This window comes from Melitaea cinxia, chromosome 18 (assembly GCF_905220565.1).
Source record: "Melitaea cinxia chromosome 18, ilMelCinx1.1, whole genome shotgun sequence".
NCBI classification, from domain to species: Eukaryota; Metazoa; Arthropoda; class Insecta; order Lepidoptera; family Nymphalidae; genus Melitaea; species Melitaea cinxia.
Window position 1 is genome coordinate 15,005,614 of NC_059411.1, and position 27,951 is coordinate 15,033,564.

General features: G+C 31.5%; 1 protein-coding gene across 1 annotated transcript in view; it reads left to right on the top strand.

The window, feature by feature from the left end:
* LOC123662242 (hemicentin-1-like) overlaps positions 1 to 27,951 on the top strand; it is a gene marked incomplete at its 5' end in the record, with an annotated part of 41,615 nt that overhangs the window by 4,885 nt on the left and 8,779 nt on the right. The window contains 12 exons of the mRNA XM_045597113.1: positions 718 to 850; positions 1,454 to 1,662; positions 2,201 to 2,311; positions 5,824 to 6,027; positions 7,417 to 7,568; positions 9,532 to 9,673; positions 11,911 to 12,041; positions 13,090 to 13,249; positions 21,938 to 22,094; positions 22,244 to 22,383; positions 23,909 to 24,045; positions 24,810 to 24,975. Of these exons, the coding sequence (XP_045453069.1) occupies positions 718 to 850; positions 1,454 to 1,662; positions 2,201 to 2,311; positions 5,824 to 6,027; positions 7,417 to 7,568; positions 9,532 to 9,673; positions 11,911 to 12,041; positions 13,090 to 13,249; positions 21,938 to 22,094; positions 22,244 to 22,383; positions 23,909 to 24,045; positions 24,810 to 24,975 (1,842 nt within the window). The remainder of the gene's footprint in view (positions 1 to 717; positions 851 to 1,453; positions 1,663 to 2,200; positions 2,312 to 5,823; positions 6,028 to 7,416; positions 7,569 to 9,531; positions 9,674 to 11,910; positions 12,042 to 13,089; positions 13,250 to 21,937; positions 22,095 to 22,243; positions 22,384 to 23,908; positions 24,046 to 24,809; positions 24,976 to 27,951) is intronic.

Sequence of the window (27,951 nt, forward strand, 5' to 3'; positions counted from 1 at the left end):
CGTTAAGCCATCGGTCCCGATTGTTATCATATATTCCTAATATCAATCGCTACTTACAGTAGGTAAACATATCCGCTAACACAAAGTGGAGCAACGAGATTAACTCAACTCCAATTCTTCTCTTACATCAGTGTTTATCAAAGTGGGCGATAACACCCCCTCTGTTTTGTCATTTAATCTATAAGGACTCTCGTCTACAACTTGAGAACATCAATTAATGTTCATTAAAAGATTGCTTAAAGGGGGCACTATAAAATAATTTATTCTCTTAGTGGGCAGTAGACAAAATAAGTTTGGGAACCCCTGTCCTACATCGAGAAAGAAGCCTATACCGAGCAGTGGGATATTACTGGCTGAATCTATTCGAATCGTTGATTTTGTTGCTTATTAACGAATCTTATAACACATCTTATCTCTTTTTCGTTTGCAATAAATAATTATATACTATATGCTGTGATATGTAATTCTGTATCATTTAAAAAACAATAATTGTATTAGTGTTTTATTTGTATTTTGTTTAAACTGCTTAATTGTATATATGTTTACTTAAATAGGCTACTTGTATTTTAACTATAATATTACCGATACTGTATATTAATCTTATTAATGTATTTAAAAACGTATTTCTTGGTATACCTTTCTAAGTTAACAGCGTAACAATTTAGCGTAAAAATCCCTAATATGGCATGTCTTAATTCTATATTTCTTGTTTTTCAGTACCCACATCTGATGTGCAAGGTGTACTGGGGAAGAAAGCATCACTGCCCTGCGACATCCAGCCCCTTCACTCAGATGACGCGGTGGTCATGGTGTTGTGGTTCAAGGAGTTGGATGGAGAACCTTTGTACAGGTTGGCTAACTTTCGATTACAGATATATATATATATATATATATATATATATATATATATATATATAGAGAGAGAGAGAGAGAGAGAGAGAGAATTTATGTTTACGTTCAAATATATAGCTATGTCATTACAAAAAATGCAAAACTTATAATTATAATTAAAGAGAATTTGGATTTATTTCAAAGTAACTGGATTCTTTCAAGTACGTACAGTTATTTAAGTGATACTTTAACACAAAAAAAAAAACGATTTAAAAATTTTTGTCTGTCTGTTTGATCGGGCGGGAAACGATTGGCCGCGTGCGAGTACCTCCCATATAGATATGAAAAACCAAACGTTTTCTATTAAAAAATGACAATTTTTGATCCATAAATCTATACATCTGTATTAATATTATAAATCTGGGAAGTTTATTTGTTAATTTATAATAAATGTCAGAAAGTAATCGTTCGAAGTAGTAGTATAAAGGTAATATTTTTTCTTAAATTAACGCGGGTTAAATCGCGGGGCACATCTAGTACAGAATAAGAAGAAAACGTTGCGAAAAAGTTAATGATTTCATGTCATTTTTAGTCTCGTTCATCAATAGGATCTTTATTTCAGCTACGATATCCGTGGTCGGAACGCCAACCAGCCCAAGTTATGGTCGTCCTCGGAGGTCTTCGGCAACCGAGCTTACTTCAGAGGTGGTGCAACTCCAGCTGTCCTCATGGTTGACAACGTGATAGCTGCAGACGCTGGTGTGTACAGATGTAGAGTGGACTTCAAGAACTCTCCGACGAGGAACCTGAAAGTCAATTTCACTGTCATCAGTAAGTTTTTGAAAAACATAAATGTATATTTGCCTATAGCATGCATTATTGGTAACATATTTTGAAGATTCAGCGTAAATATTGTAATCAAGATAAAAAAATAATGAAGTATGGGAGAAAATCCGCAACTTTGAAGAATAAAAAAATCTAGAAATTATAAGGTTTTTTGCATAATTGTAAAGCAAAAAATAAGTTAATTCAGGTGATTAGAAGTTATGGCCGAGTCAAATGGTAGCTACAATATTTAATACATTGTTCCATCGAATAGCAATTCCGATTATCTGGACAAATCATAAAGATTAAAAAATTTTAATTTCTAATTAATTTCACTGGAGTACTATTACACCTAATTAACAATTTCTTTAGATGATATCGACTCATCCAGTATCCGTAGAAAGCAATCAATCATCCCTCCCCATTTGCCTAATTATTTCACAGCATATTATAACAAAGATCAAGACTGAGACTTCTTAAGGTTGATGAATAATCGTAAAGAATAGTGCATAGAAATATTACTATAATATTGATTTTGTTTTAGTTCCTCCCAGTCGACCGATTATATATGACGCAAATAGAAGAGACAGAACGAAGCTAATCGAACCTTATAATGAGGGTTCAAACGTGCACCTCATATGTGAAGTAGAAGGCGGTATGTATACTTTTTATGCTTACATACACATGAAGATTTCACGCATTCGCACTTCTCTAATCTATTGGCTATAGTAATCACTTCAGCATAACGAGAATATTAAGTCGTAAGGACATTGTCATATTGAAGAGTTGTACACAGATCACAATGTGTGTCGCATGCGAAAATACATTTTTATTTCCGTTTTTCAAAAATCAACGCAAACAGAAAGGATTTTTTTATCATTATGGGTATTTTGAATAGGATTACCGATCATTTATTATGAATCTCTCTCATAAAAAGAAAAATTAAACTTATTTATCAAAGTTAAATACAATCGAATAATACATCACTTAAAATATTACAATGGATCAACACGAAAGACAAAGCTTTGATCAACTCAAAACGTCATTACCGTGAAAGGAAAACTCAAGCAAACAAAATTACAACCGTCATTATCTGGACAATATTTCAAATTGTAAATTGTCAATTCGAATTTCAACGGAATCAATAATGGCGGGTTTTACGGGAACATAATTAATGTCATTTGTGTTAACATTATCATCAATCTTAATGACAAGTTGTCATTTTGTTGTACGCTGTGTTTTAACGCATTGAAATTACTACCGTATTAAATATGTTATTTAGATAATTACGTGTGGGTCTATATACAAATTTGTAAATAGATAAAACGAGACAGAATTGTTTTATTTTATCCGGCGTTGATTTGTTGTGAAAATTTATTAGGCTATTGAAGATTTTTAAATAAAAAATAAAGATTTATTTCAATTATCAATTTCTCCAAAAATTACAAATGTGTCATCAACAAGTGTTCCCGAGTAGGATAAGTATCCTCTTTCGGATAGCTGGAAACATAGACTAGTAAAACATACTTTTGGTATATGAGTATTACATTGGACAATGTTTAGATAAGATTTAAATAGGTCTTATTCTCTAAGAGAGTGAGACAAAGAGAGACGATAAAAGTATGAAAAAGGTTCTGAAATGTTAGTTGACTGCTCCCAGAGATAAGGGTTGTAGTCAAATTAATCCTTATGCGGTTCATTTTATAATATACTTTAGATCAACAGTCCCAAGATTGCCTAGAAAAGCTTGGACGTGATTTGAAGCTAACCATTTTTTTCCTATTATATGCTTACATTTTTTAAATTGAATTATAAGACATCAATCTGGACTTATAATAACCAAACCAAAAATCGTAATATAACAAAAAAAAGCTGAATATGATGTAAAGATACTGACGGGCGGAAATTATGATCGTTATCGTCGAGTGCTCAAAGACCACCCATGTTTACCACCATTAGTGATACCTATATTTGTCACCTCGACTGTGTGACGGTGCATTGTTTGAAATTAATTGGTGACGTTATTTGAATAATATTACTGGTCGGTTATTTATTGTTATGGTTTTGTTTTCGAAATTGGAATTTCAAGTTCTATTTTTTTTGTTTATTTTGAATGTAAAAAGACCAAATTATATATGTCGATCATTATATATCTACGTTTAATAAAATAGTGTTCGAAATATAAAAAAAAACCAAAGATGTATCACGCAGCAAATTGACCCGATATGTCTACACAATTTGTGCTCATCTCAGTTCATTTCATTAGGTATCTTAGTGAAACAAAAACCTTGACCAAATGCCATCCATTTCGGAGGAGAAATAATATTTTGTAACGAAATATTTTCATTCAAATAGCTCTCTTATAAAAACTTTCGAGCGCCGTCAAGCGCTTGAGAGCTACTACAACTTTACGCCCAAATATTTGTTAAATAAAAATGGAGCATGAAACTTTTTTACTACTTATTCTCGACAATAATGGCACTTGGTCTCAAAATGAACTATTTACTTATTCGCTATTCTGATTTCACTCATTCGTCTATACTTTAAGTAAAACTGTATATTTATTTTTTAATTAATGGTATTCTAAGAACAATACTCTAAATTATACTATAGATATGATAAAAAAGATACTAAAGCCAATTTTTTTTTGCATGTATATCTGCAATTTATTTGAGGCTTATAGTATTCTATAAATTACGTTTGCGATCAATATCATTATGGGTAACTTGTAGGTCTAGTCGTAACTATGCCTATTCTCAATATAAGTTTACCATTGGACATGAACATGATCTGATGAACCGTACATTTAGAGGTTTCTGTCCATTCCACGGTTCAGTTTAGTGGGACCCAATACCTACGGATCAAATATTTGTAATTTCTGAAATAACAAAGTAAATACCTCGCAATATAAATAGTCCAACTCATAAAAAAAAAACTTTCTAACTAATAGAGAAGTAAAATCAGACTATACACGTTAATGAATTTTCCCAAGGCAATTTCGGGATAAAAATTACTTATTATCCTAGTTAACAGTATAAGTTCAAATCATCCCGAATTCGTTTAAATTAAATTATAAGTAGATTTATATACATATAGAAATAAGACAAATCTACTGAAAAAAATACAAATACCTTCAGTGCACGTAATTGAACCTGGTACAGTTTTATTATGAATGTAGTTTATTATGAAGCACATTATTTATCGCAACCATCATCGCCATGAATAGTTAGTATTCATTCATTTTACAATTATTAAAGATAACTCTATAAATAACTTAAGTTATCCTAGACAAAACTATTTCTGTATAAAGTACATTATTATTATAGAAAATGTTTATAATCCAAGGCGTTCCACCGCAAACCCGCAAAGGTCAAATGACAATCGTTCGATATAACTAATAATACAAATATGATGAAAGTAATTCGGATTTCGGGAAATGTCTGAAATATTCCGAAAATAAGAATTTTGTGATAACATTGCTTAGATGGTTGATTGATACCTTAATAATATGGCTGATGCAATTAGCAGTCAGTCAGCAGTGGGACATTACAGATTGAAACGTAAAACTACCGCATTTGTCTAAATGTGGCAAGTAGTTTATGAGATATGAGGGAACATATAAACATGAAGACACACATAAATAGACTGCTAAAATTATAAACTTTATTTTGGCTTTACCATAGTCGGGTAAAAACACAGTAGGTTTGTTCAGATTTGAGCCTACAAAGTTTAATTAAGACCAACTGAACTGACCCATCACTGATTAAATAAATTACTTTTATTTACACAACAAATTACAATTTTATTTACACGGAGAATTTTGTTGTTAATCTGGGATTAATCTGTAACATAATTATTTTACTATCAACTGGCATATACTTGTTATTTACTTCAATTTATTAAAACCATTTTTTTTTGTTATTTTTTAATTTATATGAAATAAACATATCAAATTTAAAGGCTTCAATTGGATAAAATCCTTTGTTACAACAAATGATTTTATAGGAAATGATAATTGTTTACGGATACACACATAACACAAACGCTCAGACCAATACGAGCACCTGTATGACTCATACAAAAACTTGATAGTTGTGACCGCTTTAGCAATATGTCATTCAATTAATAATGCCATATAATTATCAAAAGAATATCTTTCACCAACAGGCATTCCAAGGCCGAAAGTTACGTGGTACTTAGAAAACGTTGTTATAGACGATTCTTATGAAGAAAGACAAGAAGGGATCACAAAAAATACACTAACATTCCCTAATGTTGGAAGGCAACATCTAAACGCAAGACTTGTGTGTCAAGCATCGAACACAAATCTGGCGCCACCGGAAACCAAAGTACTGATATTGGACATTAATTGTAAGTAAATATGTAATTGCTTTCATTTAAGTTTAGTTAGCTATAAAATGGTCCTCAAGGGTTCCATCATGCACTGTGTCCACTGTTAGTAGAAGTGGGACGTTATTTTTGGCGTAAACTTGCGGAGGCCTATGTCCAGCAGTGGACTGTATAGGCTGTAATGATGATGATGATGATGATGATAAACGGGACATTTACTATGTTTTGGTTCACGAGACTCGTGAACAAGACATTCGCAGTTAATGTCGAAATATCGAGCTCCGCAAAATGAACATAAAAAACATGGTAAATATACCGTTTATGGATAGTTTTAATAATAAAAGTAACCATTTTCATTTAAAATCTTATATTTCAAATCAAATATTTATCAAAGTATATTATTAACGGTAAATAGAAAAAGTTGATGAATAGATATCTGATACTGCTACAGCAATTTACTACAGCATTTCAAATACATTTTTAAACGATCCTTTTTAGTAATGCGCACTCAGTGATTTAGTTAATTTATATCAACGGAAAATTTCCATGCTATTGTTTGCTGGTTTATTCCTTAAAAATAATTCGACAATATAAAATGATGGTGATCCACCGACCCATTAATAATGAGTAGGTGGATCGTTCAATTGTATTTCATTATGTAAAATGTTTTTCTGCTTAAGAAGTTTACATACATGATATATTTACTATACATTACTAAATTTAACCATCATTTTATATTGTCGAATTATTGTTAAGGAATAATTGATTTTGCAAGAAAACGAAAAAAAACCAACTTCAATTACATCGACAAGTACACGTAGGTAGACGAAAAAAATAGTCAAGTAAATACGCATTGTCAAAGATTACTGCAAATAAGTAGTTATTAGACCTCGATGAAATTTAAATGTGACCACATGATAAATATCGGCTTTCGATTAAATTAAAAATCACCAAAATCGGTATACCCAGTAAAATGTTATGCGGATTTTCAAGAGTTTCCCTCAATTTCTCTGGGATCCTATCATCAGATCCAGGTTTCCTTATCATGGTACCACACTAAAGATATCTCATTTTCAACAAAAAAAAAATATCAGAAACGGTTCATAAACGACGAAGTTATCCCCGAACATACAAAAATTACGGTCGAATTGAGTAACCTCCTCCTTTTTTTCGGTTAATAAACCAACAAACAATAGCATAGAAATTTTCTGTTTAATTATCTATTATTTAAAGAAACCCAAACAGTTATACAGTCACAGAGATAAAGTAGAATTAAAGATATCCACAATACACAGCGAATCCAACTTGCTATAAATCCTATACGAAAACATTGCCGGGTAAATATTCCTTTCACACAATGAGCGTAGCAAAACACTGTAACTGAACAAATAAATCTCATTTATCTAACAGTGAAACCGATAACTGTGAACATATTGACCAAGGAGAAGCAAGTATCAGCGGATAAAAGGTACGAAGTAGAATGTAAGACTACGGGCTCACGACCCGAGGCGACTGTCACTTGGTGGAAGAACAATAGACAACTCAAGCGGATGGCGAAAAACGTGAGTCCTTTGTCCATTACGAAGGTCCTTTTGTCTCTTAATTAATAGATTCTTTTCAATTTTTCTGGTCCGCTAATGCCATTCTTGTCTCTGTTATGCTTTTTTTGGGTAAAAATTTCGAGATCACGATATAATTACGATACTTTGTCACCTTTTTGTTAGATTTAATTTTTGGAAATGCAAATATTATTTTCGTTGCTCGTAAAATTTATGGCTTTGTTTTTGGAACGAAATTCGTTATCGCGCTTTTTCTCGACACTTCTTGCTGTAGTATAAAATTTTGTTTATTTTTATAATAAATAAGTATTAATGTATGATTCTGAAAATTAAGAAATTATAATTAAGAAAATAAAATTTATAGTTCCTACTTTTTTATTTGTTATTAAATTATTATCCTCCATCATTCAGTGTTTAATTAATCATTTTATTTATTTTTTTTAATTATTCCATTTGCAGCCTTGTGCTTTTTACATATACAAATATACCCTTTACTTTTTACATTAAGTAATTTTATAGAAGTATATAATATATTTTATCACTCAACTCTGTTAACTTGATTTTTTACAATATAAATGATATTGACTGTACAGAAAACGTCTACCAAAAAGCGAAAAGAACTTCGTTCCGCCTGGGGGTCCACGGACCACTCACGTTTTTTACACACAGACAGATAACGCTAGTAAATATGTATGTAGCGAATATATATAGTAGCTAGCTTTCCGTTCGTGACTTTGTCAGCGTGATTAGCACGGTTTTAGCTGTTCCTTTTTTTTCTTATTAAAATATAGTTTATATATATAGTAGGAAACATCTCAAAATCTGGAGCAACCCGACTGGGGAAGTACCTCGACCTTAGATCATGGCTATACTGTTTCTATGGTGAGTAAGGTATAGCTCCTGGGTGTGATTGCGGGTGGAGTCGGCAACGCGCTTGTGATGCTTCTGATATTGCAGACGTCTATAGGCTACGTAATCGCTTACCATCAGGTCAAAAAGCCGCCCTAGCCGAAAACGGCAAAGACGCCTACCTAACCTAACCTAACCTACCCGAATTGTGACCTAATTGTATTTAAAAAAGATTAAATTTCTGCTCACAATAGTAATTAAATTTTAATATTAAATAATCCTCTTCAAAAAATATTTCGAAAGAAAAAAAATATTATAGTTTTATCAAACATATTTGCGTTTCAATTTCATCTTTATTAAGAATATTTTAAGTACTTCCCAAAAAAAACCTTACCAAAGAAGTAAGTTATTTCATTCGTTAATATAAAAAATCCGCTTCGATACAAATTAAATATTAATTAATTCTCACCGGCAACTATTTTACTTTTTTATTTATTTATAAGATTTTTGTTGTACACCACACACAAAGTAACTTAGTTGGAAATTGTAAAGCGAAAATAAAAACTACAATAAGGCGGCCTTATCGCTCGATATCGCTTTCTTAGACCTTAGGTTTAGAATATAAAAAGAGGTAGACTGTTGTAACAAAGTAAAACATATAGTAAATTACGGTACTATTTTTTTGATTTATTTGTATAGTGTAATATAATTATGTATAATGAAAAGTGTTTATCGATGTTGTTTTTTTTTTGTTGTTATTTTTTTAGTTATAGTTGTCTTTCTGTATTTATGTACGTGTTTACGTATTTATGTATATATGTTTGTATTTGTTTAATTATTTGAATATTAATTATAAATTAGTTGGAACGTGTACACCTATGCTGACCCTAGACCATTTCCTTTGCCCTAAGGTTGCCTGGAAGAGATCGCTTTTTAGCGATAAGGTCGCCTTTTGTACCTAATGGATTTTTCTTTCTTTACTATGTATTGTTTCTGTTTTTGATGTACGATAAAGTGTATTATTATTATTATTATTCTAAACAAATTCTTACGAGCCCTTGAATATATATATTTTTTTTGTAACAGTGTCTTTAAAGAAAATTGTTTTGTGCGCTAGTTCTCTGAGAATAACGAGACACTCAGCGTCCTGAGTCTCGTGCCCGGCGTTGATGACGACGGCAAATATTTGACGTGCCGCGCTGAGAACAAGCACATACCAGATTCAGCCATAGAAGACAAGTGGCGACTCAACGTTCACTGTGAGTATATTACTTTTTAATTATATCGTTGAAGATAGTTATGATTTTAATTTTTTAATGACGTTATATACAGGTTGACGTTAGTTATAAAATTAGAGATATATAGAAACATGGAACCGATGTTTTGTATCAATAAAGTTTAAAATGAAAATAAATTGAAATAATAACACTTTTAAATCATTTTAACGATTACAGTTCCCATTGTTGTGTTAATAACGTTGGATTAATAAAGGGTCTGTTATCTGACAACTTTACAAGTATCTATAACAAATAAATAAAATTGGAGTATCTGTTTATAATATTAAAATAACCGCATTTTACTAAATTCATATGTATTTAAACACGGTACATATACGAAAAAAAAATCATTTTTTAGAATTTTTGTCTGTCTGTCTGTCTGTCTGTTTGTTCCGGCTAATCTCTGAAACGGCTGAACCGATTTTGACGGGACTTTCACTGACAGATAGCTGATGTAATAAGGAGTAATTAAAGCTACTTTTATTTTAGATTTTTTTTTTTTGAATTTTATAAGTCTGCGAACTGAACAATAACTATTTTGTTAAATTCCACGCGGACGAAGTCGCAGGCATAGCTAGTATCAGATAAAACAAATCATTCATACTGCTATAGTTCTAAATGAAATAACAAACTAAGTCGTCATTTCATTTATCTGGAATAGTCAGATTAAAATTAAATGAAATAATAATTTTTAAATAGTCAATACTGTTCTGCTTCTTTTTAATTTTATTAATTTTAAATTAGTAAATAAGTTTTAATTACACTCCTTTAAGGGTTATTTGTACATACACGTGTGTTCATATACACTTTGACATTTAATATTATTAAATAAAATTTGCATTAAGTAACGTTAAAATAATAATAAAAAAATTATAAAAATAAAAATTGATTGTGACAATGAAATAGCAAGACATAATAAAACATTTTATTATCTACCAAAAAATCTTTAAATCCCGTCAAGTCTTTGATTTGAAAAAGAAGATTTTAATAAATATTCAAGAACGAGACGCAGGACAAAGACGTTTTTAAGCTAAACTTGAAATCTCGACATTAATAGAAATGTTTATGTCTGGAATTTCAAATAATTGAAAATTCTTTAAACTTCATCCAATAGTCAGACTCCTAACTAATTATATTATCTTATAATAATGATATATAATACATGTCCTTCCAGAAAGAAATAATTGGATCCTTATTACTTTATAAAAAAAAATAATTATTAAAATAGTTTTAAATCCAATATTTCGTTTCCATACATTTTAATGAGATATTTCATAGAACTTTGTGAACGGTACTTGAACCATTTATAAGAAAAACTTTATAATTAATTCCATATTTATTTAATCGCCGTCTTAATAGACATTCTTTATTTAATATATTTTATTATAAAAAGTGTAATCTGAATTTTTCGTTTTATTAAAGTTAGTCTCAACCTTGAAAAAGAAATTAAAGTAATTTGCGCCTACTTATATTACAATAGCACTGCTATGCATAATATAAAATTTATTAGGTAATATTTATTTATTCATACATTCACAAGTTAACAGAGCTTTACTCCACACACAGACACAACACACAAACACAAGTCATATACAAATGTGGAAATTGTAATATACAACTATATCAAAAAACAATAGTTGCAATTTAGAATTACTGTGTGGCTACGGCACCAAAGAATATAGCCACCCCTTTCTTCCCGTGGGGGTCGTACAAGGCGACCGAGGGATAAACCTAGCTTAAAATCTTCATTTGAAACCCGGAATGGGGTATCCGTCAAGCATTCGCGGCATAGCTCTAAAATGCGAAAGAGTCCTGCAGCCGAACTGGCTCCACATGTATCGACTCGATTCCTGTGGGCCTAGCCAGTGAGGTCGAGAAGGTGGCGCAGAGCTTAGGCAACTCTGCGTTTTCCTGAAGAGTGTCCTAGGCCATACAATGTCTTTCTGACACTATTTAAATAATCTGCAATAGACGGATTAAGGCCAATGAATGAATTATAAATTCGGAGAGAGTGTTAACTAATTAAGACATTTCAGAATGACCGACTGTCGACAAACTCGGTATATATACATATAATACACCAAATAGAAATACAGGTCAATTTCTATCCGGAAATGTTTAGATGATCGTAATTTACCCAAGTGAACCCGCAAGACGTAGCTAGTCATATATATTTCAAGATATACCTATATTTAAATCAAATCCAATTTTTGTTACAGATGTACCAATAGTTGACCTCAAGATGGGATCCAATCTGAATCCTGATGAAATAAAGGAAGGGGATGATGTTTACTTCGAGTGTACGGTCAAAGCTAATCCGAGGACACACAGGCTCGTTTGGTTTCACGACGTGAGTACACAACCATATTTATGCGAATTTAGGCCTTATCATGAAAGTGGTACAGGATGTAATACTGCGAGTAAATAAGATAAAAGATTTGAATTATATAAAATATATTGAATGTCATTTGAAATGAGAAATATTTTGAAATATATCTCAAAGTAAATGTACAAAAAGGTTCATGATTTGGTCAATATGTTTATCAAGTGTGTGTTTATATTCTTTTTATTTCTGATGTCGGTTATAATCTAGCTTTGCTTACTCTATTAGCTCGGTGAGTTAGCTTATAATTATATTAAACGTTTAAAAGAAAAGTATAAATAAATATATAAAAAAAATACCTGTAAATAATTCTAGCGAAATCAAAATTTTACATAAGTGGTACTTTGAAAACACTTTTGAAATATCATTAAATTCATCAAATATCATCTCACATAATCCATTTCAAGTTTAACACTTAATTAAAATGCCTTGTCTTTAATAATCTTTATTATATTGTATACTTCACAAAAAAGATTTTTTTTCATTCATTTGTAAAACCAACGAAATCAATAATAAAATTTTATTAAAATATGACATTAAAACTACAAAATTTATTTATTTCCATCAACTTTTGTTTATTCGCCAACTCGTAGTGGAGCGGCGTGATGGTTTATACTTCGTCCCTTCTCCTATATGAAGAAAGAAGCCAATGCCTATGGAATATTACAGTCTGAATCATGAATCGTGGACCTTTAGTTTTCAAAGGCAAAATACATTAATCATTACAGATTTAATATTTATATAAAAATACTAGCTGACCCCGCAAACGTTGTTTTGCCATACATTTTATTAACATTCTCAATCCCCCCCCCTTATAACTTGGGGAAGTGAAAAATAGATGTTGGCCAATTCTCAGACCAAACACACGACAAAATTTCACAAGAATCATCAAGCCGTTTCGGAGGAGTTTAACTACAAACACCGCGACACGAGAATTTTATATATTAGATCTTCTTAAATATATAATTAGATGATTTGTGAAATAAAAATTAATTTTGTAAAATATTTCATTTAGAACACGGAGATCTTTCACAACGAAGCGTTGGGCGTTATCCTGAGTGCCCAAAGCTTGGTTTTACAAAGTGTCACAAGAGCCGCCGCCGGCGACTACACCTGCATGGCTGCGAACAGCGAGGGCAAAGGAATAAGCAATCCGGTGTCATTATTAGTCAGATGTGAGTATGAGCTAAACTGATCCTTATATCTTTTAAATTAGTGCTTAAAATAGCTTAACGCTAGCTCTTGAAGTAGGAGGAATCCCTAATGAGGGCAATTCTGCGAGACAACTAATGAATGATGGAGAAAATAAAATAAAAATCACATTGCATTACTAAAATCCCTTAATAAGAATAAAAAAATACGATGAACATTGTAAATTATTAAGAGAATTCTTTTTTACCCGAATACGTCGTAGCAAAGAAGGACTAATCAACATAATGGTCTAATTGTGTGTATGTATGTATCTATACTAATATTATAAAGCCGAAGAGTTTGTTTGCTTAAACGCGCTAATCTCAGGAACTACTGGTCCGATTTAAAAAAAAAAATCAGTTTTATATAGCCCATTTATCAAGGAAGGCTATAGGCTATATATCATCACGCTAAGACCAATAGGAGCGGAACACTAATAATAATAAGTAATAATGATTACAACATAAATAATAATGATTACAAAATCGGGGGTTTTTTTCTTCTTTTTGTGAGCTTCTTCTGCGTGCGCTGCATAAAAGTTTCGCAAGATCTACGTAAACGAAGTCGCGGGTTAAAGTTAGCCTTAGCTCAAAGTAACCATTCCACGCGGACGAAGTTGCGGGTAGAAGCTCGTCGTAAATAATTACAGTACTACTAAACAATTTCAAAAAGAGTGTAATATGTGTTTTTGAATTTTTAGTTCTAGTCGTAAAATGTTTTAATTTTCAATGCTAGACATCAAATATTTAAATTATCCGTTTTTATTGAAATAAACGGAAAAAATGCGTAAGTTTATTTTCCATTTTGGTGTAGTAGTCATAAAACTTTCATTACCATACCCTAATCCTGAGCTAATGTACCAATTGTTAAAAATATTAATTCTAGACTTGGTATTATTCAGTATCTGTATCACCCAATTAATAATAAGCCCTGATACTGCAAAAAATTGTAAAAAAAATAATAATGATAAAAAATCACTGATAAATTTAAACATCTAGAATAAATAATATAACAGTTACAAAAAAAAATTGTATCATACGTTAGAATATGAACCGGTCGGTGGACTCTCGTCTCGTTGGAGACATTAAGTTAGTCCAACTTAAACAATGATGTTGCTAAATAACTTTATATTTTGGAAATAAAAAGGACATGGGTTTCAAAAGTCCGTGGATGTATATGATCGTTACTCTTGGTACATAAGCTACTTAGCTGCCCAAAACTTTAGCAGAACATGGTAAAGTCCCACTTCTGCTAAATATTCCATAACTAAACAAATGTGACTTATATCATGTATATGAAAGTACTGTTTCCGATTATTTATACTGAAATAATAAACTCCAATTATAAACTTTACAGAATAAATGCATACATAAACACGTTATTTAAAATATAAAATTTGATAGGAATCAATTCATATCATATGTAAAAAAAATAATTGTATAATTGATTAATTTTTAAAATATACGTCACAAAAAAGATTTATATAATTATATACCAGAAATAAATTTTATGTTTTTGTATATATACATATTCGTATATTTATTTCAATATTTATTATTTATAGTTCACTTCGTTATCCTGAAAGAAAATTAATTATATTATTATTAACTAACTACATGACGTCACATATATATTGTATCAATTATATTTTTTTAGTTAATTACTTTAGTTGTACCCTTTGTATATAAAGATAAACAATAAAACGGCCCTCGCTAGTTCACCTCACAAAATTCGTAACTTTATGTTTACTGTTCCGATTTTATGATTTACTAGCGTTCCATTTCTGTTTGCTCTGTTTTGGCCGTTCCATTTTCTCACATTTAAATGTAGTCAATATAACTCAGTGATAAGCATCATTCTCATGAAGGAATCTTTGTTATTAATATAGGTGTCATGTTATGGCTTAATAGGCCATGCTATAACGTTCATCATTAGCGTTCACAGCAGGACATAGGTAACTACTCTTATCTAAGAAGTTGATAGGTTAGTAGTTAAATCTACCATCCTAACTTTAACTGAGGTAGGGCACAGCAGGAATTTCCTGCTCAAAATATGGAGCAGCCCGACTGGGGTAGTACCTCGACCTTACCAGAAGATCACAGCAAAATAATACTGTTTTCAAGGAGTATTGTGTTCCTGTTGGTGAGTAAGGTGACCAGAGACCAGAGCAGGGATGGATTGGGGATTGGGTTCGCAACGCGCTTGCGATGCTTCTGGTGTTGCCGGCGTCTATAAGCTACGATAATCGCTTACCATCAGGTGAGCCGTACGCTTGTTTGCCGACCTAGTGACATAAAAAAAAATCCTACTTATCCTCAATTACCAACCCATGTACGCTATAATAAATCCTAATATTACTACTTTTAAATAAGTCAATACAGTCTTTGATTTTATTACAATAATATATTATGTACAACCTTTTTATCCTGATGAGATAAGTGCGCCATGTTATACAAATAATCCACAACCTCTACTATCTACAGATTACTTTAAAAGGTTTGCGAGATAAAGAAAAATAAATAATATTAAAAAAAAAAGAGGCGATTCTAAATATTTTCAAAAGAGTATAGAATATCGAGCCGAACCTTTCAAGTTTCTAAAGGGAAACCCTAGACAACAAACTTGTTGATTCCATTATAATCTGAAAGGGGTTTCCAATTTTAACTTACACGTTCTAAAGATTTTTTTTAAAATTGAAGTAACCCTTAATGGTATGACTTTATATTAATTGAAAGTTGTATTTTTGTATAGTATTATAAAAGAGATTTTTTGAGCATAGATTCACTCATACATTTAATGATAACTACACGTACTTATTATGGCAATTGTGGAGATCGTAGTTGCGTTGTTCAAGCAAGACAAGTGCGTGTATTGGCATTTTGATCTTTGTAGTAGTCTGGGATTTTTTTTTCTGAGTGTGTGTCCCCGACTCGAACTCTTATGTGAGTTCCCAAACCCCCAATATGTTTTGACCCCCAATATGTTGTGGATGTTATTGGAATTGAAAGCGAGGCGTTCATATATTTAAAATTTTCCGTGATATTTCATTTTTAGACAACTTTTCGAAAATAACTCAGAGTATATAGTTTTAGTTTAGTCTTTTGGCCATATATCCTAAGTTTATATAACCATATACTGTATGCCTGTAAAGCCTAGATAATTTTGATCATGGATACTATAAGTAATTCCTTACATCCAGTTTGAGCTAGTATTTTATACTTGCCTTTACGGGCACAAATTGTATTAGAGTTGTATGTCACAACCTATAGTTTTGCTCTGAATTGTATGGAATTTTTTTGATTGTGAGTAATTAAGAAACTTAAATATCTGAATAACTTTGCTATTTTTTCGAATATTTATTTGAATACACAAAAATATAATGAGACAATTTACAAAAAATAGTAAATATTTGTAAGAAACTTAATTGTCTTACATCAATCTGTCCCGAGGTCGAAAATAGGGATTCTGTCAGGGCTTTGTTGTAGTTGTCACTTATGTATATCGTTGCATAAATGAATAACAAATTTTCAAACGAGTAGTATGTGTTAAAAAGTATTTTTTTTGCTCGCAAACGAAAAAAAATCGACTTCAGTTAAATCGACAAGTAATACAACGTGAGTAGACGAACAAAATTAACAAACGTATTACTAGTCGTCACTACGATGTTCAAGGGTCCCCCTCTATTTCTCTGGCATTGCATCATCGGATCCTAGTTTCCTTATCATGGTACCACTCTTGGAATATCTCCTTTCCAACAAAAAAAAAAACATCAAAATCGGTTCATAAACGACGAAGTTATTCCCAAAACCTCCTCCTTTTTTGAAGTCTGTTAAGAATACATTGGTCTGATTTTATAAACGAAATCATTATTTTAATTTTGAAATAAAGATCTTGTCGATAGCCCGAACAAAAATTCCAAACGAGAAAACTTTAAAATAGCACTCTCTTACTAAGCGAAAAGCATTTTAAAAAGTTGAGAATCTTTCGAAGTTAAGAAACGTAGAACGAAACTCCGGTGAGTTTAGCGAATAATTTTCATAAAGGCGTGTCAATAAAAGGCGTGTAGTTTTAATAATCACTTAAATACAGGGATTCGATATTATCTTTTCAAAATTTAGTTAATAAAACCATTCTATAAAATAACTGATGAAGTACCATAACTGTAGATGGTATTGGGTTCATTTCTTGCTCGAAATCTCTGTCTAATCTGTTTTTAAGCTGGGTGTTGAATTTCGCTAGTCATCCCATCATATCACCAAAGCCACATAAGCTTTCAGTCTCGGCTATTTTCAAAAACACACAAATAATAATCAAACATCGTTTTCGAATTCTATCGCGGTTTAATAAGTTTTTCAGATTTTGGTTTTTTTTTTCGATTTTACCTCGGTTTCTTAAGTTTTTTAGATGCCTGACGTTTCGAATACTTTACAGCAACCATGGTCACGGGTGGACCCCCGGAATCCGAAAAAGTTGTTTCATTATGAATGAGTTAAATTCGCGTAAACATTAAAAAACAATACCCAAATAATTATTTATACTCTTCATAGGAAAATTATTAAGTACTTTCCATTGGATAAATGTGGTGGATTTTGACAGATAAGCCTTTGCTTAGCAGTGGGACATTTAGATACCTATTCCGCTTAGTTAAATTATGTTTGAAATAACTAAAATTTGAAAAATACAGATAACAAAAATATAATTTGAAAACCGATACTAATATTGATAAGTATTTAGTCAGAGCTAAGAAAATCGATAATTCAAAAACATCTTCGAAACTACACTGCGGTTGATATAATTCCTAACGACACTGTTAGACCAGATGATAAAGACTCAGAAACGACGTCTACCCTGAACGCGACTGGACGCTACGTTATCAGCTTTCAGTCCAGATAAACGAATGCATTGTAAAATTTTATAACGCCAGATGAAACGTTCAAACGGTTATTACAAAATGTATAAAATGTTTAATTTTGAAAATAGAATATTTGTACTACCTAGACTGCAGCATTGAAAATTTACGCGTAGTTGACAGTATAATAATGGATTAAAATTTGACGGTCGTGAAAAAATTGAGTCAAGTGAGTTATTAAACTTTTTTTATGTTAAAATATATCGTTCTTTGTAAAGACGAGATAAGGTCTATACTTTGGGCATAATAGTATGGTCTGCGTATTTGCTATTATAACTTAACTACTTAACTTTAACAGTATACCTCACACTTAACGTTCCTAAGTCTTGAATCCTGTGTTCTGAATGTATGAACATACACAGCATTATACTTTTCAAGTAACACCTTCAAAAGGTAATTTTCCAACGATTTCAGTAAATTGTAACTACTAACAGACTAAATAAATGAAAGAGAAAAAATACCAAAATAAATAAACATTAACTGTCTCAAAATGTCACGGTCACCAACGCGCCTGCCCAGCGTGGTGACTATGGGCAACAAACATTAGTTTACGCCCTTTTGGCGCAAACTTGTGGACGCCTATGTCCAGCAGTGGACTGCGATAGGCTGCACTGAGTAAGTGAGTGAGTCTTAAAATGTCGTAAATATTTTGATACTTTTAATTAATTCCTTTGGTCTTCTTACGTACAACCTTTGTACTAAGTAAAATCGTGTAGCTACCAACTAATCTTGATAATTTTTACAATTTTATAATTAATAAAACATTTTAGCGACAATAATAGCGACGTTTAATTTATTAATAAATTAACTTCAATTGTATAAAGTTTTATTAATAGTAGTTCACATCCAATTTATATGAAACACGTTACAGCTTCTTACAATGTAACACTCGTTAGACATTAAATTAAGACCCTTGTAGCTCTAAATGAATTGAATTTATATATTGATAAACATTGTTGCATGTTAGTGTAATTTATAGGTACTTCTTGTATAAATAATAAATAAATAAATACACGCCATTTTGAATCCGGTAATGCAATACACAAGCACAAACGCCCAGACCACAACAAACATCTATATAGCCAATACAAATGTATGGTATGAGCAGAGATCGAAATTGCAACCATCAGCACAACAGCCATAAATCAGTGCTATGACCGTTGCGCTAACGCGTCGCCAAATATATATTTAATCATTTTGACAACCCCCATCATGAGCACAATAAGCAATTTTTCGCTCATAAAACCATATAAAGTCAAATAATTTTTCAATTCCATAACCCAGCGTACCATAAGTCAATAAGTATTAAATTCAAAATCGGCGAAATCCATATCATAAAACCCCGACCTTTCAGTCTGGTCCTTCACATTTGGCGTTATTACAGCCGAAGCAAATATAAAGGACAAAATAACAGTTTTATTAGTACTACTGAACAGTGATTGGATTATATGAATTGTAATTGAATTTTTGTTTTCATTCTCTTCAGCTGTTGTTCGAACTCCGATTCGAGACTCTAATTGGATTAAGTCACTTTATTTCTTCCATTCGGCCGTTCCATTAACTTGAGCGGAAGTGTGTGTTGCTTTGTTAAAAATATATATTTTTTTAATTAAAATCTCGTTCCGCACCTTTTTTGATTTATTTAAATTATGATCATTAATTTCTAAATTACGTATGCGTTTTTACGTATTTAATTTACTGTTTCTGTTTTGGCAGATCGACCTTTTAAAGCATTCCGATAAAATGTCACAATGGATTACAGCAATATACATTCTTTTAAAAAAAGATTCTTTTTATTCCTCTCCTAACAAAACTATTTAAACTTCAAATACAGAACGGTTGGTAATTGTTCCATAAATAACATTAATTTGTAGCTAGTATATTTTTTTTTCATTCTTATAATAAAAATGGATCACTTTAACGAGATTTATTGTTATGGCTCTCTATCAAAAGTCAATAAAAACATAATTGCTAAGACTAGTTAATATATTATTAATAAAATCACCATTGAAAATAACTTACCAAGCACTTTACAACCGAAAGTTTTATCCTACATCTGTCTCCTTAAAAGCCTTAACGTAAAGCCAGGAGTGTGTATGACAGATGTTCTCTTAACAAAAAGATAGCGTTTTTGTTAAAAAATACTCGGTAAGAATGTTTGACTACATTTTGATATCGTATTTAAACCAGTTTCCTTTTTACAATTTTGCGTTGGAAAAGATATTTTGTTTACAAATTATCAAAACTGAAAGATTTCACTTTTCTTATTTCCTTAATATTAATGATACAATAAGAACATTACTTGTGATCGTTTGATAATTTAATAATTTAATTCTTTATTAACAATAAATTATATCAATTTCTGTTAGTCATACATGTATGTCGTGGTTCGGGCGTTTGTGCTTGTATATTGTAACAGGAAAAAATCATTCTGGCGACCGTTAAGTGTGAAAAGTTGAGTTATTTATTTATTTAATTGAATAACGTAATAAATATTGTTTAACTAGCTGACCCGGCGAACTTCGTATCGCCTAACAGTCGATTCTTTAATTTTATTAATTTTTTTTTTAGAATTTTTCTCTCCGTAAGAACCATCCTCGTACTTCAAGGAATATTAAAAAAAAAGAATTAGCGAAATCGGTCCAACCGTTCTCGAGTTTTGCGCTTAGCAAAACATTCAGCGAATCATTTTTATATTATAGACTAGCTGACCCGGCGAACTTCGTATCGCCTAACAAAAACTTTATCGTATGGTATTAAAGTTCAAATTGACTTTTAAGTATTATCGCAAATCTTTTGTATGGGAGTATAGAAAAGTGTTTTTTTTAGACTTTTTCAGGAAATTTAATTTTTTTTTTTTAGAATTTTTCTCTCCGTAAGAACCATCCTCGTACTTCAAGGAATATTTAAAAAAAAGAATTAGCGAAATCGGTCCAACCGTTCTCGAGTTTTGCGCTTAGCAACACATTCAGCGACTCATTTTTATATTATAGATTATATATACTTTTATTAATAGTTTAGTAATAAGTCATTGTTGGTACTTTTTTAAATTAGTACTGGATGGACCCTGTGTCACTCGAATCCTCATCGAATATCTGTTGGTCATTTCACTTATTACACTTTTATCTATTTAAATAACTACATTAGCGATTTTTCTATTTGAAAATTTTAAATTTCTGGTACATCTTTATTTAATTTGATTACACTATTGTTACTTCTATAAATCGATCGAGTCATGTATGCTGTGCACAATGGTTTCACGCGAGTTAATTTGAGTAAAAATAGCCGATAGCCTTCCTGAATAAATGGTCTATCAAACAAAGGAACAAACAAACAAACTTCTCAGCTTTACAATATTAGTATGGAAAATACTATTGTTTTATATAAATAAATGATAGAATGAAAAATTCAAAATCACACTAACAAATACACTGAATTAATACACTTCACTCACTTCAGCCTAATACAGTACACTGTTGGACATAGGCCTCCCCAAGCTCACGCCAAAAATGGCTTGAACTTGGCGTTAATCAGGACATATTTATTAATAATAAAATAAATCATTAATATTGTACGTTGACTTTTTTCTGAACTTATAAGGTTGTCTAATAACGATACTAAGCGATAATACAGCCTGCACAATGCACAATAGTGCATCCATCGTTAAGTTTTTTTTTTTATAACTAATTATGTATTTTTTTTAAATATCTATAATGTGAAAAAAGAATATATAATAATAATAAATCTGTTTCACCTCATACAGACGCGCCCGTCTGCGCCGAACGGAGGGATAACGAGCTTTTCGGAGCTTTGAAACATGAAACCGTATCTTTACACTGCTCCGTCGACGCTAATCCAGCGCTGGTGTCCTTTCATTGGACGTTCAATAACTCTGGCGAACAAACAGAAATACCACCCAGGTAACAGAAATCGTCAAATTATTTGAAAAACTTTTGATGCTAATCGACTTAGTTAAATTTATAAAAGTAAAATTAAATTGTTGGCATTTGAAAAATCTGACTAGACACGTCGCTTTGACTATCAGAACTAATATTTAATTCTTTTTCAGACTATACACTAGTCATGGTCACACATCAACCCTTAATTACACCCCAACGACAGACATGGAGTACGGTACACTCGCCTGTTATGGAGAAAACTCAGTTGGTCAGCAGAAAGTGCCTTGCCTCTTCCAACTCGTAGCTGCAGGTAAGACTAATCCCTTGTTTGGTTTAGGTCTTAGGCATGTTGCCCATATAATCCACTTTTGTACAAAGTCGATTTAGGAAGAGAATTTGGAAATACATCAGACTAAAATTCTATTGAACATTTATGTCTCGTATTATTAAAATGTTGTTAAAACCTGCAAGGTTTTGTGATATAGCATACAGTGTTTGATACAATGTAATATTTGGATTTAGAGGGATATGAAGCAAATTATTTCATTACATGCAGTTAAATAATGACGTTTAGATCACGTGCTTGTTTAACTTACGCATTTTTCAAAATATTGTAATTTAATAACTTCTAAATCCTTCAAAATTATGAAAGAAATAAAATTATTTTGAGAAGATGTGAAAAATTGCTCGTTAGGGTATGTCCACTTCAATTTCAGCGTGATTAATTGTTAGTTATTATGTGTAACGGTCACAGCACTGGTTTGTGGCTATTGCGCTGGTGGTTACAGGTTCGATCCCCGCAAATGAAAAAAATTTATATACAGATGTTTGCCGGGGTCTGGGTTTTTGTGCAGTTCTTGTGGGTCTCCCCTCTCCCCACCATGTCTCGGAGAGCACGTTAAGCCACATACCACATACGAATCTTACTGTGAGTGATTATAGAAGCATAAAACATAAAGTACATTGCACATGACTGTAATGTGTAACTTGCTTGAAATACTTTGAGGATTAAAATTCTCGACATTCCTACTCATTAACCCAAAACAATTAGTTCATATGAAAGTGTTGTTTATCACGCATTCCTTTGCCTGAAAATATGTGAGTGAGTGTTGGGTGGCTTATTGGAAGTTGGTTTAAATGTTTGTTATGACTAACAATATACATATCAAACAGCGCGTGATATGTACGTCTTAAAAAGATGTATTTATTTATTTATTTATTCTTAATGTTCGCCAAAATAGAAAGAGGCCTATGCCCAGTAGTGGGGTATTACAGGCTGAAGCGTGACAAAAATGAAATTAGGAAAATAAAAATAGTAAGTAGTTAAAGTAACATATACGGAAATTTATAGCACATTTTTAGTGATTTTTCAAAAGAGAGGACGTGCTCTTTTTGATTTCTACGGTGTATTTTGGGTTGTTTAGTCCGACTGGATTTTATTTTTGGTGATATCGAACAAAACATTTTAATAGCTTATAACTTGTATTATATTATTAGTGCCGGCAATTACTAGCCCCTCTGCTCTAAGATCTTCAGCCTATTGCAGTCCATTGCTGGACATACCAAGTTCGCGCCAGATATCCCGGTTTTCCGCAATCCTCATCCAGCCTACTGCGGCAATCTTACGTATCGATCGTCGATCGACGATCGTCGGTCCAACGGGCATACCAACTACATCTACTCTAACATACCCAACATAAAATGTATTAAATAAAAAAATCATCAGCTTACTAAATCGCTTACAAATTATTCAGTTTGGTGTACAATCTCAATTATACACTTAAATTAAATATGAGGAGCTATTTCTTCTACACAAGTTATTTATTTTTGATCAGGTCGTCCTTTTCATCTACAAAACTGTACGGTGGCGAATCAAAGTCTGGATTCGTTGTACGTGGAATGCGTCGAGAACTTCGATGGCGGTCTCCCCCAGACCTTCTTAATGGAACTTTTGGAACTACCCTCATTAACGGTAATACTATATTTAATTATTAATTTTCTTTCTTTAGTTTAAAAATATGATAGAGAAACAGAGAGAGAGAGAGAATACGATTATGTATGTATTACAAATACATGTAGTTTTAAGATTTAATTTATAGAAATAAATAAAATTGGAATGTCCGTTTGTAATTTTAATATAACCGCTTTTTAATTATTTCATATGGATTTATACACGGTACATATACCGAAATAATTTTTTTTACAATTTTTGTCTGTCTGTCTGTCTGTTTGTTTGTTCCGGCTAGTCTTTGAAACGGCTGGACCGATTTTCACGGGACTTTCACTGGCAAATAGCTGGTGTAATAAGCATTAACTAAGGCTAATTTCATTTTAGAAATGTATTTATTTTACTGCGTACTCTGCGTATTGAACAATAACGTTTTTGTTAAATTCCACGCGGACGAAGTCGCGGGCACAGCTAGTCTTGAATAAGTTGCATTCAGTAATTTTCATTACATGTAATTATATTCAACTTTAACAATATTATTATAAGCAAAATAATATAATAATATAAATGCTTTACAAAATAATTTAATTTAATGATCTCCCATTTAAATAAAGTTTATCGTCCAATATTAAAAACCTTATTAATTTTCTCATATTAAAATTAGTCAACAAAACAAGCATTAAATTCATCTTTACATCTCATTAAAATCAGATGATAAATATTTACAAAGAAAAAAGTATATTAAACGAGAACTCAAACAAGAAAAATTTTCCATCGTTTCAACGCAGGTTCGCTACAACGTCTCGACAAATAGGACGCCACCCTATTTCGAAATCCGGGGCCTCCCGCCGGGCGTCACTTACAGGATCGACTTGTACGCAGTCAACGCTAAAGGACGAAGCGACGTGTCCACGATAGAAACCGTCACGTTGAAGGGACAGGCGAAATACACTGGTCAGTTCCAATTTTCTTATGCCATTGACGTTTTCCGTGAAAACATAAGTCAGGAATCTTTGTATGTCGTTGATGTTTTGTCACTCTAATTGATGTTTGTCAATAAAATTCTCCGTTATCAATTTCGCTTTAAGTTATATGCTGGGGCTAACCAATTGAGGGCAACATTTATACGTTAGGGAAATTTCAAATTTGGAATGTTTATTTTAAAAAAAATATTTCTACTAATAAGGTAAACACGTGTAATAAAAAGTCCAATGGTATTCTTTATACTCAGCGATTACAGTTACGAAAACAACAATGGCCAACAACATTAGAAATAGACAATCCGAAGAAAAAAAATGGCATGACAATAAATTGGCGCAGACCATTGGCAGCGACCTCTCTGTTACTAGAGTTGTAAGTTCAGTTCATGCCCCAAGTCTAGGTGTAAAATACCTGTATTATTTTTATGGACATTTATTACAAGAAATAGATATCTGTATCAGCCAATTGTTATCACGTCTGCTTATGTTAAATATGTAAAACACTAGCTGTGAAACTCGGTTTCACCTGCTTTAATTTGAAGAAAAAACCTATTAAAGTATGATAAAAGAATTAATTAATTAAATTTGCTATCCGATACACTAATATTATTGTTTGGGATTGCCAAGTTCAAACAAACAATATATTAGTATAGATATGATAAAATAGGCTACAAAAAAAATTTAGAAATTATTTAATTCATTATTTAAAAAATAATTCGTTGCGCCTTTGAAAGCTGCCTTATCTGTAATTATGGCATCTTTCATAGATGGTACTACCGATTTATAATTTACATCATATATTCCAAATTAGGATAACAATAATTTGATGATAAGATAGTAAGTGAGGCACGTTTGAGTTAATAATAAACTAAAACAAAATTTAGGTATATATTTTGTCTTTGTCATAGACAAAATAGATTAATATTACCGAGACAAACCTGACCTGAATATTGCCAAATAAAATTTCGTTACAACTGTTTTGTTTGGGCTGAATTTTATGTCATTACATTAGACTGAGTAGGTAAGGAGATTGCCCAAACAAGCTTCACTTGATCACCAAATAAAATAAATAACAACTGTTTCACTTAGGCTAAGATTTGTATTTTTACCTTAGAGTGAATCTACTTGAAGTAGATTACACAAACAAGCTTGATTTGATTGCCAAATAAAAATAACTGTTATAGTTAGTTTCTCAAATACGCCATAAATTAGGTCTTGTTTTTGACTTAGCAACTTTTAATCCTGTTATTTTCATCGTCAATCCTAAGCTTAAAATATAACTTATAACCCTTGTAGCAGTCACGCCATATTGCGGAATATGAAATGACTTAATTCAGTATTTTTTTGTAGATATAAGAAAAATAAATTGCTTGGAATTGCCATTTTCTCGCTTCTAATAACAAGTAGGCGTTACATAAATTTTGTGGAATTCTCACGTGCTAATCAATCGTGCTATTAGGGAAACAGTGAAAGGCTTGTATTAATCTGGAAAAAAAAATATTTTGGTATTATTTATTATTATAAAATTAGGTTAGGTTAGCGTTTAAATTATGTTATTCTAAAAATTATTAAAATATTGGATTTTGTATCGATATTAATCTTATTGTTTATTGTTTGATACCGGAGCAGTACAAAAATGTCGACATGACCTTCTGAAAGATTAATATTTATATACGATTAGTCAGTCGCTATCTCTGTTATCTGATTTGCAGGGTAGTTACACAATACTGTTATCTCACTGTTATCATATAAATTTATGCCTCCACTAATTTTATAAGTTAGACAAGTTTGAGGGAGCGCTAAAAGGCTTTTTAAAAAATATTACAATAATTACACTAAAACTATTTAATTAAAAACTATTTAAAATTACAATGGACACGTCCGAACAGAATTACATGCTCTGGATTAATCCCCGATTTAATTCTAATAAAACTTTCTCAAGACATATGATCCCAAAGCATGAGACAACGTGAGAAATCATTTGTTATTCCTATTCCGCTGATTAAGCATTTACTTCTATTGTTCTCATGCTTTGGTCCAACATAACTAGATTGTAGTTTTCTTGTTGTTATTATTATTTATTGAAGTACCGGAAGAACATAAAGATGGAGACACCATCTTCCGAATAGTTAATACTAATTTTCTGATTGGTCAGTCGCCATCTTTGTCATGTATTGGCGGAATTATAGTCCTATAAATATGATAATTTGTTAGTGAAGAAACAGTTATTGATTAATTATTGTGCGGCAAGTTGCTACTCGATACGTGGCCTATAAGTGATTAGTGTGATAAATTCTTCAATGTAGTTAAAAGTGTGTATTGTGAATGAATAACTATAGATTTGAGTGAGAAATAAGTGTTTTCAGTCGTGTTCTACAAAGGTTTTAACTGAGAACACAGCAGTATATATCGTACTTAAAATGGTGTAGCCTGACCGGGGAAGTACCTCGACCTTACAGAAGATTCTAGCTAAATAATATTGCTATCAAACTGTCAAAAATGTCATTTGAATGTCATCTCAAATACTCAGGCTGAGATTGTAGGCTAGAATTCGTTATTAAACGTGTCACAGTGGTAAAAAAGTGGTCAATCGTCGACACCATTATTCTTAGTTTCCAAAGTTTCCGAGTCTTGGTAACTCAAATGGGCGTATATGGTAATGACGGCAACTTCACTCAATTAATAGATAGATAATAATTTTAATAGTTAGTTATTAATAAATTCTATATTTAAATAATAATTAAATTTTTTTGAAAAGGGAAAAAGGGTTTTTTTATTAATTTTGACAAAATTTACGTTTAAAGCGTAAAAAAAATCAGTATAAACACCGTCAGAGTTTCACGCTACACTAGATTTAACTGCAATCCATCCAACTTCATTTGCTTCTACGTTCATCGGAATATTTTCATAAAAAAAAAGGTAAAAAAAGAACAAGACTAGTTAATTTAGT